The sequence below is a fragment of the Musa acuminata genome, chromosome BXJ2-7 (assembly GCF_036884655.1).
Source record: "Musa acuminata AAA Group cultivar baxijiao chromosome BXJ2-7, Cavendish_Baxijiao_AAA, whole genome shotgun sequence".
NCBI lineage: Eukaryota > Viridiplantae > Streptophyta > Magnoliopsida > Zingiberales > Musaceae > Musa > Musa acuminata.
Genome location: NC_088344.1, coordinates 32,065,873 through 32,083,047, shown reverse-complemented (window position 1 = coordinate 32,083,047; position 17,175 = coordinate 32,065,873). Strand labels below are relative to the sequence as shown.

Genomic DNA, 17,175 nt, shown 5'->3' with positions numbered 1-17,175 from the left:
ATATATAATGGTTGAATATGTTAATATAATTATCTTGATAAGATAAATTACATGGGTCATTCTGGACTATATTATAAATGGTTTATAGTGTTATGGTACAAAAGAAGTATGATATTGATGACATACAATCGTTATAACTTACATTGATAGTAAGATTTAATATAGTATTATGCTTATTGAACTTATTGAACTATTTCATAAAATTAATATGTATATGTAAAATAGTTTTTCAAAGTTTTAGAATCCAAATAAATAAAATTATTTTTAAATAAAATTTTATTTTATTTATTTTGATTTTATTTTTTTTATATCTTACTAATTAATTAGTCAAATGGAAAAATATTATATTATATTACTATATCTAATTAGGCAAGATATATTATAAATTTGATTGAATTTTGACTATAATTATTGATCAATAGAAAGAAAGTTCAATTATGATAGGATTTCTTATGAGTTGATCTTGATCGGAGGGACTCATCTAATTACTTATCTCAACCCTCTGCTCTCACCTATAAATAGTTAACTTAAGAACTAAAAATATAATATATGGATATACGGATACATAGATAATATGAGATGAGGATACATGACTATCACATGAACTAACTAATATTAATGAGATATTACAAATCTTCTTTCTAACGATCGTGTGATAATATATAGAGAAGAGTAAACGAGTTTAATTCTCTTTGCATGTCGACATTATTATAATCCGACAACAATATGTCCATAGATCAAATAAAAACTTACTAAATAATATGAAAAATATACATCATAAATTTAAATATAATATTATTACATTTTAATTTTTAATATTAAAATTTTTATATAATAAAAACATTATGTCGTGCTCTTCGCCGAGTATCAGCCGTAGCAACTTCTCGACCGCTCTCTGGTTGCGATCCATGTCGTTGTGATGCTCATAATGTCAATACAGAAGCAAACCTTGGACAGCGATCTCCGAGCTGGGGCGAAGAGACCGAGACAAGCGGCATGGCATTCCAAGACGTGCTTTGGATTCTCCACCGTCGATGGCATCTCCTCTCAGAAGACGAAGAAGCCAATAAGATATCAATGTCATCCCTGATCGCATTCTGTGACATAAGATGATAACTTATACGTCCCAGCAAAAAATATACACTGGGCGAGGCTTTTTCGTGGTGTCGTTGAATGTCTATGGGCATTGCCGTATTACGAGGTTGGATGCTTGCCTGGACAGAGGCTAATGTGATTACGCGTGGGTCCCACATAGAAAACGCAATCAGATGTACGGGTAAACGACATGCAGGTCCTCCGAAGGGGGGTGTTTATTACCAGGTTTTACCGTTTCCGGCGCCGACTCTTGCTCGTATCCTCCTCCTCCTCGAAATAAATACCAAACGAAACGAAACGAATCATATTTCCCGCTTCGCTCCTCTCCTCTATCCTCTCTTGCTCTCTCTCCCTTCCCTTCCCTTCCCTTCCCACAATCCTCGCGACCCGGAGAGCCTCTTTTGCCGCGTCGATTAGAAGGGACCGAATCGCCTCCGAGTTCCACCGTAACTGCCTTCGCCGACGCCGACGCCGCTGCAGCAGGGGATTTCCGGGGTTCGTCGAAGGCAGGCCATCGGATCAGGGACGGGCGAATGGACCTACGGGGTTGAGGCTCTCTTTCTCTCTCCGCTCCCAGGGGAAGGAGGGAGCCGGGGGGGGGGGGGGGGGGGGGATCATGGGGAGCTGCCTTAGCTCGATAGACCCCTATTCCCCTAACCAGGCCGGATCAGGTGATCTTCCCCTCTTTAATCACACATCAATTCCTTTTCGTTCTTAGTCCATCGTAGAATCTGAAACACGGCATTACGAACTTAGGTTGTGTGGTTAATGATTGCCTTTCATGTTAACTTGATAAGCTTTTGTTTACATTAATAGATGATATACTATTTAATATATATTTGATAGTTAAGATAGTAGCAAGATTTCTGTTCTCATTGTGGGTCAATTTACGAATAACTTGAATTCGTCAAGTAAAAACTCGATTATTCTATTGGAATACAAACAATATATATATGTATGTATGTATCAAATTAACATGAAAAGCAAATTCAAACTCAACTTGTTTGTTTGTATTTGAGCTACTATGGAGCCAGTTCGAGTTGATCCTGAACTAGCTAGTAATGAGAGGAGGTATTTTGTTACTATCTTAACGATTCAATATATAATGAATTTTTTATTGATATAAACCAAAGCGTATATGTTATCAAGTTAACATGAAAAGCAACCATTAATCTCAATAATCTGCACACAACCTGATTTGTAGTGTCATTCTACTTGAAGAAATCCCATGAACAATGGACATACAACCTAATTGGTAAGGGAGATTACTTAGTATTATAGGGATACAATACATAAACCCTTCAGCACAGCTATTCCGAGCTTTAATATGGTGATTACTGCTTTTCTAAAGGAGAAATAAAGAACATCACTTAGTCTAGTCAATCTCTATATATATGTTAAGGTACAGATTATGGTGCAATATCTGGTAACAAATGTTGTATCTCTGGATAAATAAGTAACTTTTCTAAGTAGATGTGTTACATATGTATTGCTTCTGCAAGTCTGGTAGCTGTACTTCTTGTATCTACAACTACTTACATTTCACCATGAAAGACTGAATAAACAAAATGTTTCGTTCCTTCATGGCTGACTCTTTGTAGTTATTATGTTATGAGCATCCTGAAGTTTAGGCTGTTCAGACTTAGATAGAATTCGATCAACGCTTCCAATTATTTAAAGGATTTTAGTATGAGTGGACTCAACGATGACCATATTTTTTTGGCTGCAAATAGTTGTAACTGCAAGTACTAATCAACTGAAACCTTCCTCGGTTCAAATTGGTAATGCTTCTTTAGCATCAGCTCCTACCCGAGAACAGAATGTTGCAGAGGCGACCAACAATGTTGTGAGTTTGCCTGTGACAATCAAAGACGTGGAAGACTTCCGACAGATGCCTGGCTATGGCAATGTCCAAACATTTACATATGAAGAATTGAGGCTGGCTACCAAGAACTTTCGTCCAGATTTAGTACTTGGTGAGGGCGGGTTTGGCCTTGTCTACAAAGGTACTATAGATGATAATGTCAGGCCAGGTTTTGAGTACACTCAGGTTGCTGTTAAAAGGCTTAATCCAGATGGACACCAGGGAGACAAGGAATGGCTGGTAAATATCATTTCTTTCACTTCTCATGAACATTAATTCTATTTACTATCATTTCATGTATGCTTCAGCAATAGGGTCCCTGATAATTGATCCTCAAGTTTACTCCATGCTTTAGCATAGACTCTGCCATTACCATAGAGAAAATTTGAGCCGTCGCTCCACTTCTCAATTACCAATAGGAGTCCTTGGCAAATCATCATTTCATTTACTTCTAGCTGATAAAGTTTTTTCTCTATGTCTGATCTTGAAAGAAAAAGTATATATATATATATATATATATATATATATATATATATATATATATATATATATATATAGTTTCAGACAGTAAACCAATTTATATGATGAGTTTGAATGGTCTATTCGGAGGGTTTGTAGTTCATCAGCTTCTTCCTTGTTTGTCAGGCAGAAGTCAACTATCTTGGGCACTTCAGTCATGCAAACCTTGTCAAGCTTATTGGCTACTGCTGTGAGGATGAACATAGGCTTCTGGTTTATGAGTATATGATCTGTGGGAGCCTAGAATGTAAACTCTTCAAAAGTATGATGACGATCTCATATGCTCTTATATACATTTTCCGTCGTTAAGTTGATTTCTTTGTCTAATAGGTACCATGTTTGACTTGGCATGCTTTTGGTATTCACAAATTCACTTAGTTCTGAGAAAACAGTGACTATTAATTAGGTCAAGGATGAAACATATAGCTAAATGTCCTATTTTTAGATACTGAATGAATTTTCCCAAGTTCTCAAAGTCAGGACGAAGATAATTGACTATTGTATCATCTTAAACTTCATCGTCAGAGGGGTGCACTACCATGACATGGTTGACTCGGATGAAGATAGCTCTGGATGCTGCAAATGGGCTTGCCTTTCTTCATGGAGCTGAAAGACCCATCATCTATCGTGATTTCAAGACATCAAACATCTTGCTTGATTCGGTTTGTCTTCTTCCACCCTCTCTTAACTATGTTTCTCTGTATACAGTTTTTGTTCTTGCAAAAGGAGCATAAAAAGGCCTTCATGTTTCGAGAATCTAACCAGTTAGCTCGTTATACAATTAAGCAAGCTTCGATTATAGTAAGTTGGCAAGTCAGGTTTGTCTCTTGGTATAAGAATTCAAGTATCCAAAAAAGATGGTGCCACATCTAGAAACTGTATGTTCAATTTAAACTTGAAGCTATTCCTTTATGTTCTTATCAAAATTATTTTAAATTGATTTGTAACAGATGAATTAGTGAAGAAATGATAAAACATATGTACTGGAAATATGCAAAAGATTGTGATGGTGTTTGTGAGAACACAGTCAGTTTCTGTTTAATTAAAGACAACTGATCATAATGAAATAGTCATGCATTTCAACTCTGAAGTGAGTTTTCAGATTATTTGAAGACCCTTTCTTTATGCAGGAGTATAATGGAAAGCTTTCCGACTTCGGCCTTGCGAAGGAGGGACCTATGGGAGAGCAAACACATGTTTCCACCAGGGTGATGGGAACCTTTGGTTATGCAGCTCCCGAGTACATAATGACTGGTAAGCAATAAATTGAGCTCGGCATTACCTTCCATTAATCCATACCATGTGGTATTTCGCTCTTTACATCTTAAACGCCATTCGTTTTGGCCATTAATTGCCAGTAAATTATGCATAGAGATTGCACATTATCTGTTTGTATGTCAAATGTTACACCGCAAAGGAAAAAAGCAGAATGAAAATTAAAAATAATGTTAGTATTACAGTATAAACTATGGTAATATTTTATTAAAACTTAATATAAATTGAACTCTTTTCTAAATGTTTTAACTCAATAAAGACATTTGTCGCGGCATCTCTCTTCATTTCATCTAATTTTCAGTTAATATTGTGTAATATCTTTCCTTCTAATTTACTATTTAGGATTTCGTATTATAATTTTCATTGATTGTGATTTGGCAGGCCATCTAACCGCGAGAAGCGACGTGTATGGGTTTGGAGTCGTGCTCTTGGAGCTGCTCGTCGGACGCAAAGCGTTGGACCGGAGCAGGCCGAGCCGAGAGCACAACCTGGTCGAGTGGGCTCGCCCTCTGCTCGTCCGTCGCAAGAGGCTGTTCAGCGTCATCGACCCCAGAATCGGAGGCCAGTATTCCAATGCCAACGCGGAAAGGGTGGCGAGATTGGCCTACGACTGCCTGAACCAGAACCCCAAGGCGAGGCCGGCAATGAGCGAGGTGGTGGCCGTCCTCACAACGGTGCTCCGCGACGAAGCAAGCCTTCCGCTGACGGGATCGGAGGCACCAGTGACGCTGTACGAGGCTCCCAAGGAAGACGCGCACAGCCCTGCGGTGGGGATGAAGGGAGAAGCCGCGGAACGCTCGTGAAAGCGACAGACTTCCTATGGGTTGCAGGAGCAACAAAAACAAACATAATAGAGTTTGTTCTTTATCATTAGTTAAGTTCCGACAAATACTTCTCTTCTGAGTTCCCCCCGTATTCACATTTTATTCTACCACCACTAACCACTAAAAAACTCGGAAATAAGCTAGAAAAAAACAAATTGAGGCACTAAACTCCTCCAATTGATTAATCGATGCAATGTAAATAAAGATTTAGATGACACTGGTGGAGTGCTAACTAAATAAAGGGTTGAGAAGCACATAAAGTGAGATGGAAACCCTCCCGAGTGGAAACTCAATCTCCTTTCAAGTTCTCTCGATCAGTTTCAAGAACAAGAGCTTTCTAACATTTTCTATGCAAGCATGACAGCGTTTGCTTGAACAAATGACGCACATCATTCTGCTAATTGAATAATGAGCAAATGACACACATCATTCTTGAGTTCTCGTCTAGTCGAAGAAAAATTACCAAGGACATAAAAAACATTACGGGACACGTAAACTTTGAGAGAGAAGATATTATCATCGGCCCAATCCATCGTTGTTCATAGAACACGAAGAAAAAAACCTTTCTTCTCGTACTCTAAAGAAGACGATCTTGTTGGACTCGTTACCTATTTCTTTTTTCCTCCGGATCAAAGAACAGGATGATGACAACACACAGAATCATTGACTTACTACATCTGTATGTCATGTGTCTGCCATGTACATATTTGTATACGTGTAAGCAAAGGTAGTGCGGAATTCGCAAACTGGATCAATTCAATTGACAGTGAGTGGAAAGCCAAAGTGCTTGAGAGTAGAACAAAAGCAAGCACATACAGCAAGGGAGATATAATGAATCTGTTGCAAATTGAAACAACATGTTGCAAGGGAAATAGAAAAGATATGTGAATAAGAAGTTCTTGACAACACCAAAGAGTTAAGAAAGAAGTGAGCTAGTTAACATTGCTGATAATTTGCTAGAGAAAAGAAGGTGATTTCTTTCGGAGTCACGAACAAGGATCACTTTTGTAATTGACCAAGATCAGTGAGAGTTCTCCTCAATTCCTCAACATAAAGCTATAACCGGAAGGATAAAGGAACAGCATAAATCTGAGACACACCACAGTTTGATCTCACTGCTTCATCTAACCAATAGCAGTTCAACTTTTGATTTTGCATGAAAGCACTAAATAGATCCAATTTTTGTTAAGCAAGAAGCTTTTCCATCCATCATATTGTAGGCAAGATGTTATACATCTTTCGCACATGCTTGGCATTAGAATAGCTCAAATCCATTGATAGAACAAGTAACAACATCATGTTACCAAAAGAGCATCGTCTGATACAAAATTCTAATATCAGATTTTGCATGAAAGCACTAAATAGATCCAATTTTTGTTAAGCAAGAAGCTTTTCCATCCATCATATTGTGGGCAAGATGTTATGCATCTTTCACACATGCTTGGCATTAGAATAGCTCAAAAACATCATGTTAGCTAAAGAGCAATGTCTGATACAAAATTCTAATTTCACAAAGCAATCATTAACAAACAGCATTGAGTATGTTATAGATTTATAGATTCAAGCGAAGTGGCAAACATAAGCATATTGTTATTTGCTAAAAAATGTCATTTTGATTACAAACATAGCCGTAATGTTTTCATACTTAACCAGATCAAGACTCGATCAAGCTAATATAGTGCATCTAAACTACATGCAGAAATCTTGAAGTCTCATAAACGAGCAATATAAAGATGACAAGCATCAATTCAAAGCATACTGACCCGAATGCGAAGATAATTAAGGCTTACTCGAGCGGCACCTCGACGTCGCCATCGGAGATCTCCTGCTGGAGATCCTTGGGATCCTTCCCGTCGACGGTGCAGCCGACAGAGACGCAGGTGCCGAGGATCTCCTTGACGGTGCCGCTGAGGTCCTTGGCCATGGACCTGGGACTCATGACCCTGGCGATCTCGACGACGTCGTCGAGGGAGATGTTTCCGTTGTGCTTGATGTTTTTGGTTTTCTTGCGGTCGCGCTCCGGCTCCTTGAGGGCCTTGATGACGAGGGCGGCGGCGGAGGGGACGACGGTGACCTTGGCCTGCCGGTTCTGGACCGTGAGTTTGACGGTGACGCGGAGGCCCTTCCAGTCCTTGGCCGTCTCTTTGGCGATGTCCTCTCCGATCTTCTTCGGGGACAGCCCCAGGGGACCGATTTTTGGCGCGAGAGAACTCGCCGCGCCGACCTCGCCGCCTGTAACCCGCACGTAGACGTCGACGACCTGGGTCGGATCGAACTTGGGCGGCATCTCGACGGCGGCGACGGCAGAGAACCTGAGCTTTGGTGCTAGGGTTTTGCGGAGAATGAGAAGGCGGCGACACCAAAGACATATATATATATTCTCTCGTCCTTGGACCGGTTCGTATCGACTGTTTCTGAACCCGGTTCAACTCTATATAACATTCACCCGGCCAGGTTGATTGATACAAGCTCGACCAATCATCAACTTGGAATGTCATGAATGACCATTCCATCTTTGAGTCAAAACGACGAGCCATGCATTTATATTGCACGACACGAGAGGCTTTTATCGAACCGTCGTATAATTGATTGGAGGCGCAATTGCCAAGCATCGGGTAACGGATCCAGATCCGCCTATGCTTTAAATCCGAATATGAATCCGAAATATCGATCCATATCCAACATTTCAATTATTTTACAGGCTTAACGACTTCAGTTCTGCATATTGTATGTACTATCGCAGACTGGAATCAGAACTCCAAATATCAATTGCTTTTGGTAACTTGGAGTTCCAAGCTGTTTGCAGTCAGCACGCAAGCACACATAACCACGCCCTGCGCCCTGCGCCCTGCGCCCTGCGCCCGTCCCCTCGTGCCCTCGACCTTCACAGTGACATTTAAACAAACAACATAGGCACAAGCCATAATAGGAACGATCATCTTCTGACTTGGCGTGTTGCTGATCATTGAATGTTTGATTGGGAGTTGGCCTCCTTATTTTTCTGGTTGGTGATTTCATCGGAATGATCAAACCAACATCGCAAGAACTCATCGATCGTGCATGGCCGAGGGATCTGAAATGAAAACTACGAGAGATTTACCCCTTGTCGAATGTGCTCTGGGTGTTCAAGCAAATACCTGCGTAGTAAAAATTCTGTCAATGATATCGTGCCACAATTAAAGATAAGAAGTATATAACAAGTACAAAAAGATAGAAAGGACCAGAATCTTGCATCAGCAATGTCAATAAGTAACAGTGGTTGTTAATACATTCGACATGATTTATGATAAATCATAAATCATGTTTTTATGTGAAAAATAAATATTAATTCATAATTTTAAATATATACATGTGAATAATCAAATAAATATCTGGAAATAATAATTAAATTTTTAATTATCACATGTAAAATTTTTAATTAAATTTTTAATTACCACATTATCAAATCCGAAAGCTATAATAATATCGATCTGTAAAAAAAATTAGACTCGTATTCTTCTCTTTTCGTATCCTTCGTATGACTGCTATGACCGATGGATTTAGAGATAAAGAAAATATGATAGAAGATTTGTACTTGATTAAAGAGAGATAAGAGAATATATATAATTTCTCAATAATGTCACGTATCAACATATCTAAGTATCTATATATCCATGTATTCAATTATTCGTATTAAGTCCTATGACGTTTTGTCATTTTATAGGCGAGAGCAAAGGATCTATAATAAGTAGTTATAAAAATTTCTCTTGTTAAAGTCATTTTGTAAGGAATTATATTATATTTGGATTCCTTTCTATCGAAAATCGTAATCAGAATCTAATCATATCCTATATATATCTTACTTAATTAAAAAAGATCACGTAATCTAAAACCTATAAAATTTAGCTTGCTGATTTGGTAAGTAACAAAAATCCATTTTAGCAAGTATTGTTCAAGATCAATTAAAGATAAAGAATTAGTATGAAAAGAATCTTTATGAATAAGGGTTTGATTGTTTTTATTAAGTATAACATCAGGATCTTGATGATTGTTTTTATTAAGTATAATATCAGGATCTTGATGAGGGAAAAGATTGAGGAAAAATATTTTGAATACTTTTACAATTTTCTTTAGAAAATTTAGGGTGTTCATTACGGTGTTCGATATAATACTTTTATATTTTTTTAATAATGTTTTTAGCAGATCTAAAAAGTTTAACAAAAATACTTCTTTGATATATATGTATAAAATTTATATGTAAGGATATACAAAGAATCTTTACTTAGTTTGAGTTAAGAGATGATTTTATTTCTTATATTTGATTATCACTCATAGTAAACGAATGGGGTCTTTCTCTACGAACACAGACAAGAAGTATGAATCATATAAATTTTGCATCGGCTTCTTTCAATTTCTGTTTTATTGTTTTTTTTTGTGGTGGTGGTTTACTGGTCTTTCTCTCACAACACTATGAACCTTCAATGTAGAAGAAGAAGAATGAACTCTGGTGGTTTACTGGTCTTTCTCTCAATAACACTATGAACCTTCATTGTAGAAGAACAAGAATGAACTCGAGTGGAACATCACAATGCCAGCAATACACATGTTGATGTTGAAAGCACAGCCAGCATTGCAGATCTATAATTGCGACATCCTTACCAATGGGGATGCTAAAGGTTAGATTTCTACTGCCGTATTCAACCATCATTTACTTCACACAGTAAACGTAAATGTCTCACTGCAATCAGGTTAAGGAACACATCCTTTGCAGTCCCTTCACGTGCCAGCTTGAAGCCACGCTGCGCAGCGACAAGAGCTCTCCGCATTATTCTAAGTATACCTCTGAACACATCAGAGAACACAGCACGCCTTGCTGCTTTTGATCTAAATGTAACATGTTATTACCTGTTCAAACACTAGCAGGGCTCGGCCTTTTGGTTTCTGCTGCACATCTGACACACCACCGACCGAAATCAAAAGCCCTAACTGTAATGGCAGCCAGTTTTGTCCCATTACTTGCCATTTCTGTGGAGTTTCTCACTGCTCAGAAGACGAACATTAATGAGTCCTATATAGGAAATCACAATCCTTTTGCCAATTTTGCTGGAAGCTTAAATACAGAGAGAATGCAAACTCACAGCAGGGTAGAAGGTCAGCTTTAGAAACATAATGATGAAGACAACATGGTTTCCAAGATATGATTGGTTGTACCATATGCTGTGACAGGAAATGTGATGCCCAAAGGACTTCAAAAGACTGATAAGCAAATGCAGAAAACATAGCACAGTAATTTATCTGGAGATAAATTGATTTATACAGTAGTAAAATTCTCACAGTTCTCACCATTAGGTCCTTCCTGCTGTAGATGAGCTATTGTAAATATATTGCAGCTTACAGTCACATAAGTAGTTTTCATCAAAGAGCACAGATCCAATCAATATATAGAGTTGGATTTGATACAGTTCATTCCTGATCAGGTGTTGCACACATTCCCATTAGTATCCTGCATAGGTGCTGTACAAGAGAGGATCCAACCTCTGAATTTGCCTGCACAATAGAATCTATATCGAATGTAAATTTCAGAATAGCTGACTAAGCTTTGCGTGCCTAGAGTAAGAAAAAACACTTGAATCTTCTTTAGGGAATAGAGATGCCTATATTTCATATTTCTGGGATACCAACACTTTCTCATATACTTTCCCAGTTGCATATACCACCACCACATGGTTCATGCAGATCAATAAGATCATACAAATATCCCTTCAGTACAAAATAATCAAAATACCTTATAGTAAAGTTGGAGGAGAACCAGTGAAGCTGTGACGAATATTACTCCTGAAAATAAACATGTTGGTAGTATTGAGATGATCCTAATCATGAAACACATCTATAAAGTACAGAAGCTTTTCTTGGTGTCAACCAAAAGGAGCCTTTTAATGACTTCTGTGGACTTGAGGTGGACCCTAATCAACATTACCAGTGAATGATGGAAAGGTAGTGTGCCACTTACCTTGCTCTGGAAACTAAAGAACACCAGCATAAACACAACAAAGTAGTGCCTAACCTTGTCATTTTTTCCTTGGTGAAAGTCTAAAGAAACCTCTGGAGAAGCTATTTCTTTTATGGGGCATATCAGTAACATGAGACTAGGACATCAGTTCTTCCTAGAGTTCAGTAGATCTACTTGCACATGGAAGCAGCTGACAAGTAAGAAGGTAATGAATGGTAAAAGAATCAGGTAAGGCCATCAACTTACCATGAAGTCCAAAAGAAAGATGCTGAATCCCTCGTGATTGCTGCCTTTCAACTGAGCCATTTTTCACTTTTTGTGTACATATCAAAGGGGCAGATATTGCTTTGTTGATGCTAGTCTTGTTATCATCTCCTCAGTATCCTGATGCAAGTTGGGTAAAAGGCCAAGCAACCACCAAGCTTGGAGATGCTGACAACCACCATTGCAAGTGTGAGACACTGATGAGAATCTTTGCACACTGTAATCCTAGGACAAAAAATGAAAGTGAATAAAGTAGTGATCCAGTACTAAGGAAACACGATTATGTGCTGTAATCATATTCCACAATTCTGTGAGAAGAATAATGAGCATTGACAAGAAAACACAAGAGATGAAACAAAAGTAGGAAAGAGTGACAAGTTGATCCATAACTAAAGAAACACAATTATTTGCAATCAGATTATGCACCAAATGTTGTTGACATCTTCCACAATTATGTAAGACATATTTGATGTGCAACTTGTGATGAGAAATGAACAGTAACAGAAGAAGAAAGCAAATCTTGTGTTCCTAAAATTACACAGCAAGAAGAAGGTAACCATTCAAACACAATCTTCATAGCATTGACCGTCGGGAAGAAGGTGGCCACTCAAACACTTGAGAGAGCATAAATCAGCAGTCAAAAATTCAAGTGTTTTTTTCCTTGAATTCAACTGACATCATGCTTCATCGTCAACATCATCATCTGAAACCTCGAAAACCCTCAGAACCCTAAAAATTAGAAGTGAAGAGACAAGAGGAAGGGGAGGAGGTTTACTTAAACGCTCACATCTCAATTCAACCCCGATGTTTAGGATCTCATGGATGGATCTACACTCCTCCCTTCCTTTTTCTTTCCTCTCATAACATTTCCCCTGTACAAGGAAAAGAAGACCGAAAGCAAGACTCAAGCTCTAGTCTTGGGGAGCAACGGAGAGAAGGCATTGTAGGAGGCGGCTTCTCTGCAGGCGGCGGAGGCGTCGCCGTGGCGGGCGAAGAGGGCAAGGAGGGCGTCGAGGCCGAGCGACCCGAACCGGCCCTGGTCCCGGCCGAGCGCGTCCAACACCCAGCGAAAGAAGACCGGGTCGCAGGGGATGGCCAGGCCGCCAGCCGGCTGGAACCCGTACTCCTCCTCCGCCCTATCCAGCAGCGCTGCGAAGACCGGCAGGTTCAAGAACCGGGCCGGCACCACGAACCGCCGCCGCTCCGGTCCGACATACACCGCCACGGACCCAGCCCGGACACCGGTCCTTCCCCACGACCACCGGCAAAAGCTGATGGCCCGCCACCGGCGCATCACCTGCTTCAGCTGCACGATCTGCCGTATCCTCCCCAGTTTCTTGTTGGCCGTGCACATTCTCGTTCTTCCTTCACTACACACAACAAGAAATAGCGGTGTTCTGCTTACTTTGGCATGAGCTAGAGAGAGAGAGAGAGAGAGAGAGAGAGAGATAGAGATCTTGGATGATGGAGATGAAGGAAACCCTGAGGAATTCCGGGAGACTTTATAGCGGAAGAAAAAGGTGGGTTTTCTATGCCTTAGAACAGGTTTTTGAAGGCTGTGAAGGAATTAAAGAAGGATCTTCCCGGTCGCCATGCATCTCGAAGACGGACTGATTCACCCTGAAATTTGTCAGGGTCCGCCACAGCGGTAATTTAGTCCATTTCGTAGGATCCAAACCCGAAATGTCACTCAGAACAGTACGTACTCGACCCGCACCCGACGACCCAACGGAAGTAACTTTTAGGATTTGGATCCGTGTTAACGGATTGAATTCGAATCCGATAAGTGAATTATCAAGGAACGACCGACATACTACGTTTTGTGTCGGCCGTTAAGGCGATCCCATTTAGAAATAGCAGTGTTCTAATAAATACATATTATAATCAGCTCTAACAGAAAATAATATCCGACACCAATCAAAACACCGAATTTACTGTAAAAGGTTTGTGATGAAGACAAATCCTAACTCTTCTATTATAGATTACATATCCTCGCAAAATAATATATTATTCATCAAAGACAAAAGGTTTCTAGAAATTTGCAGACAGAAAACGCAGCATGAGTTCTTCCAACCATCAATGGCAATGGAACCATTCTTCTCCGTGTGACCAGCTTGCACCAACTCCTGCAAGTAGTCAGTCATCAAAGCATGGACGTCTCCGTATTCTCATTTTTACGCAGAGGCATTCATTTCCAGCCCCAGTACTGCCGACTGCTTGGAGTCAATAGACCTGTCGCTGCTCCTGAGAGCAGTGGCCAAAGAGACTTGACTTCTGAATCAAAAAACAAACAAAGGTGCTGTAGTCATACAGGAGAGACGAACGAACAAGAAAGATCATGTCGTCAGAGGCATGAGTTGATCTGACTCTACTGGCAACTGAAACAATAAATCACTGTGCATGCTACATCTGAACCGTGAATGCTTAATACCGAAGAGGGGAAGGAGCTGATCAAAACATCACACTGCAGCAGCAGCAGCAGCTGAGAAGGAAGAGTTCGTGGTTGGCACTCTTTCTTCTTCTTGTTTCTTTTATGACTCGATCAACCGCAGCACCTTTAGAATACTAATGCCATTTGAGGCCGACACAACACAGCGTTCGACACACGCACACTTGATGGCGTCTCGGTCAAAGTATGAGTCGTCCGAGGCATCCGCTTGTCTGTACCTGCTGCGTTCCACTGCCTTTGAATTCAGGGCGTGAATGCTGCGAGCTACCACATGAAATCATTGAGGTGTTGGCCAATGTTGGCGCCATTGTGATCCGAGGAAGAGAAGAAAAACGTTAGGATGTACTATCAGGAAAATTTACCTGAGGATATCTTTTTTATTTTAAATATCTAAAAATATTATGAATATAAATTAAGATATTATATGATGCTCGGCATTTATCAAAAATTTAATGTGATATCAGAACAATTCAAATCTTTTATAGACTACACTCGTATAAAAATAAAATTTTAATTAATATCCATAAGTTAGATTGAGATATCCTCACATAAAGATGAGGGAGGTGTTAAAATATAAATTTCGATCATATCCCATCTCCTAATTATAGTTTTAAAATGTAGGATTAATTCCTCCTTTGTATTCTTATATTGTCTCAATCTATGATCCATCAAACATATAATAAATAATACACTAACTATTGGGATTTTTCATTTTAAAATTTTTTTATAATACAAGTTTTCAATTCTAACTTTTAACAAAAGTTATAACAATTTAATAACATCCTCAAGATTAGTTGTGTTCCAGAAATGTGATAGTGTATCTTTTTTTAATATGTTTACATATATTATATTACATTTTAGTTTTTTCATTTGAATAATCTTATATTTAAAAATCTGAAAAAAAAAGTTTACTCTGTATCCTATAATGGATTTTTGAAGATGGTGATCAATTGTGTGATTTTCATGATAAAATATATTGATCACTTGTTACCTCGTTAAGAAATGATGTCAAATTCATCTTAGAATTTTGCTATGTATTTTTTATATGTTGATGATTAGAGGGGTTTTTTTATATAATCATAACAAATATATCAATTTAGCTTGTTCGAGATTAAGGTAAGATGAAAAGAGCAAATATGGAGGTTGACGAAAAAAAGAAAGACACGATAAAGAAGAAAGATTAGCGTGACAAAAGATATTAAGGATGATAATAGTATAAAAAAATACTTATATCATATTATAAACATAAAAATATTCTTGTCCTATCGGGTGGCTCCATTAAAGCCCGAGAAGTTTTTTTAATATAAATTATTTGAAATAGTTTGAATTCTCCTATTTTAATTCTGAATTTTGAGAAAAAAAAATGTTTATACTTATATGAACATTACTAGATCAATCATCATTGACTCCTAAGATCTTAAAATCATAAATCATGTTTCATAAAATGACTTAAGTTCTTAGATAAAATAATAATGATAAAAAAACCTAATAGGGAGTTCAAATTTTATGTTAAGATCTTATCAACATCCTATATTGAAAATACACATTTATATATTAGAGTTAGTTTAAAACCCAAGAGAAAAAATATTAAGAATATAAAATCATAACATTCAAGTAGATTTGTGGCAAATAATCTGGAATATATGGCTATATTATGTCACCATACAAGGTAATTAAATCAAGACAAAAGGTTGAATTATATAATCCTACTAGCTAGTGAATGGGCACCCAATAATTTAGGAAAAACATTAGCATTTGCAATGTGCAAATATGACTAGTTGTGATACACTCTTCGACGAGACTTTTGGCAACCATAAAGCAAATGCCTAAAAGAAAACATAACAAATTAGAGCATTGAATGTGCATAAAATTTGACATATTTGTGTTGCAAAAGGGCTAATCGCACGGAATGCGAGAGGTAAGTATTAAACCATGCTTGACTTTCCAACAATTATTGAATGCCATCTATTTGTTATTCTTTCATTAAATTATTTGAAGTTGGCTCTTAATTGCCATTCGTGGAAACTTTGGCAACCCTAAAAATAGGCAGCAAAGTTGGGTGAAATAACTGTGAATGGATTCGAAGGTTTTCTTTTCTTTTTTTTCACCCCTTATACATATACATGAAACCTGTTAATGCGGAATAATTCTTTTCCCTCTTTGTGTATCAAAATAGGTTCCTCATCAAAATACCAACTTGATATCAAAATGCTAAATCAATCAACACAGCATAGACAATAGAGCAATAAATCAATCAGACCAAATCTTTTTAACGTGGAAAACCCAATGTGGGAAAAACCACGGGACCGCAGTCCACCTCAAACTTCCACTATCAACAATAATGATAACAGGTTTATAGTATGTCTTCTCTAGAATAACTAGAGGATCAGAATAACATCAAGATCATATATCTTGGCTCAAGAATAGCATATCTTCATCACATAGGATGGATCTCCTCAAAAGAGAATTCTGGATCTCACAGAGTAGATATCGTAAAAAAGTACCTTAGAGAGGGTAAACTGCAGATCAATGCCGTTAGGATTGTAGAGTTTGCTGCAAGGATTCTCCACATAAAATTTGGGCCGAAACTGATAACGTTTGGCCACCGATCGTCAAGCAGAAAAACTCAGAAACCTTACTTTCTCTCTCTATTTCTCTCTCCTCTTTTTTTTCTACACGCCGCCGCACGCACGCTGCAATCTGATCTGTGCACACTGCACACGTTGCACGTTGCCCAATTTTGTCCTTTCTCTCTTAATTACTGATTTGGGTTCAATAGGCCCAATTGTCCAAGTCTACATATGGGCTGGACCCAACAATTCTCCCCCTCCAGCTCATATGGTAGGCTGTACCAAGCCCACTCTTCGCCTACATGCTTCAAGCTTCTCCTTAGGCA

General features: G+C 38.4%; 3 protein-coding genes across 3 annotated transcripts; 1 reads left to right on the top strand and 2 right to left on the bottom strand.

Annotated features, from left to right (window-relative positions):
• Positions 1-1,702: 1,702 nt before the first annotated feature.
• Positions 1,703-5,657, top strand: LOC103992327 (probable serine/threonine-protein kinase PBL17). Its single transcript, XM_009411971.3, has 6 exons — positions 1,703-1,766; positions 2,892-3,199; positions 3,605-3,740; positions 4,004-4,140; positions 4,609-4,732; positions 5,135-5,657. Exons 1-6 carry the CDS (start codon positions 1,712-1,714, stop codon positions 5,554-5,556), a joined length of 1,182 nt encoding a protein of 393 aa, XP_009410246.3. The 5' UTR covers positions 1,703-1,711; the 3' UTR covers positions 5,557-5,657.
• A 1,490-nt stretch (positions 5,658-7,147) lies between these two features.
• On the bottom strand, positions 7,148-7,934 carry LOC103992306 (large ribosomal subunit protein uL11). Its single transcript, XM_009411953.3, has one exon. The coding sequence runs from the start codon at positions 7,862-7,864 to the stop codon at positions 7,364-7,366; it is 501 nt and encodes a 166-aa protein (XP_009410228.1). The 5' UTR covers positions 7,865-7,934; the 3' UTR covers positions 7,148-7,363.
• A 4,314-nt stretch (positions 7,935-12,248) lies between these two features.
• LOC135616212 (protein SMALL AUXIN UP-REGULATED RNA 12-like) lies at positions 12,249-13,435 on the bottom strand. Its single transcript, XM_065115405.1, has one exon. The coding sequence runs from the start codon at positions 13,182-13,184 to the stop codon at positions 12,735-12,737; it is 450 nt and encodes a 149-aa protein (XP_064971477.1). The 5' UTR covers positions 13,185-13,435; the 3' UTR covers positions 12,249-12,734.
• Positions 13,436-17,175: the final 3,740 nt, after the last annotated feature.

What these genes read in the sequence shown, in the direction of transcription:
- LOC103992306 (XM_009411953.3), bottom strand. Translation starts at nt 7,864, where the DNA reads ATGCCGCCCAAGTTCGATCCGACCCAGGTCGTCGACGTCTACGTGCGG.
- LOC135616212 (XM_065115405.1), bottom strand. Translation starts at nt 13,184, where the DNA reads ATGTGCACGGCCAACAAGAAACTGGGGAGGATACGGCAGATCGTGCAG.
- LOC103992327 (XM_009411971.3), top strand. Translation starts at nt 1,712, where the DNA reads ATGGGGAGCTGCCTTAGCTCGATAGACCCCTATTCCCCTAACCAGGCC. An exon ending in CCCTAACCAGGCCGGATCAG is followed by an intron (nt 1,767 to 2,891) that starts GTGATCTTCCCC and finishes ATGCTTCTTTAG; the next exon opens with CATCAGCTCCTACCCGAGAA. An exon ending in AGGGAGACAAGGAATGGCTG is followed by an intron (nt 3,200 to 3,604) that starts GTAAATATCATT and finishes CTTGTTTGTCAG; the next exon opens with GCAGAAGTCAACTATCTTGG.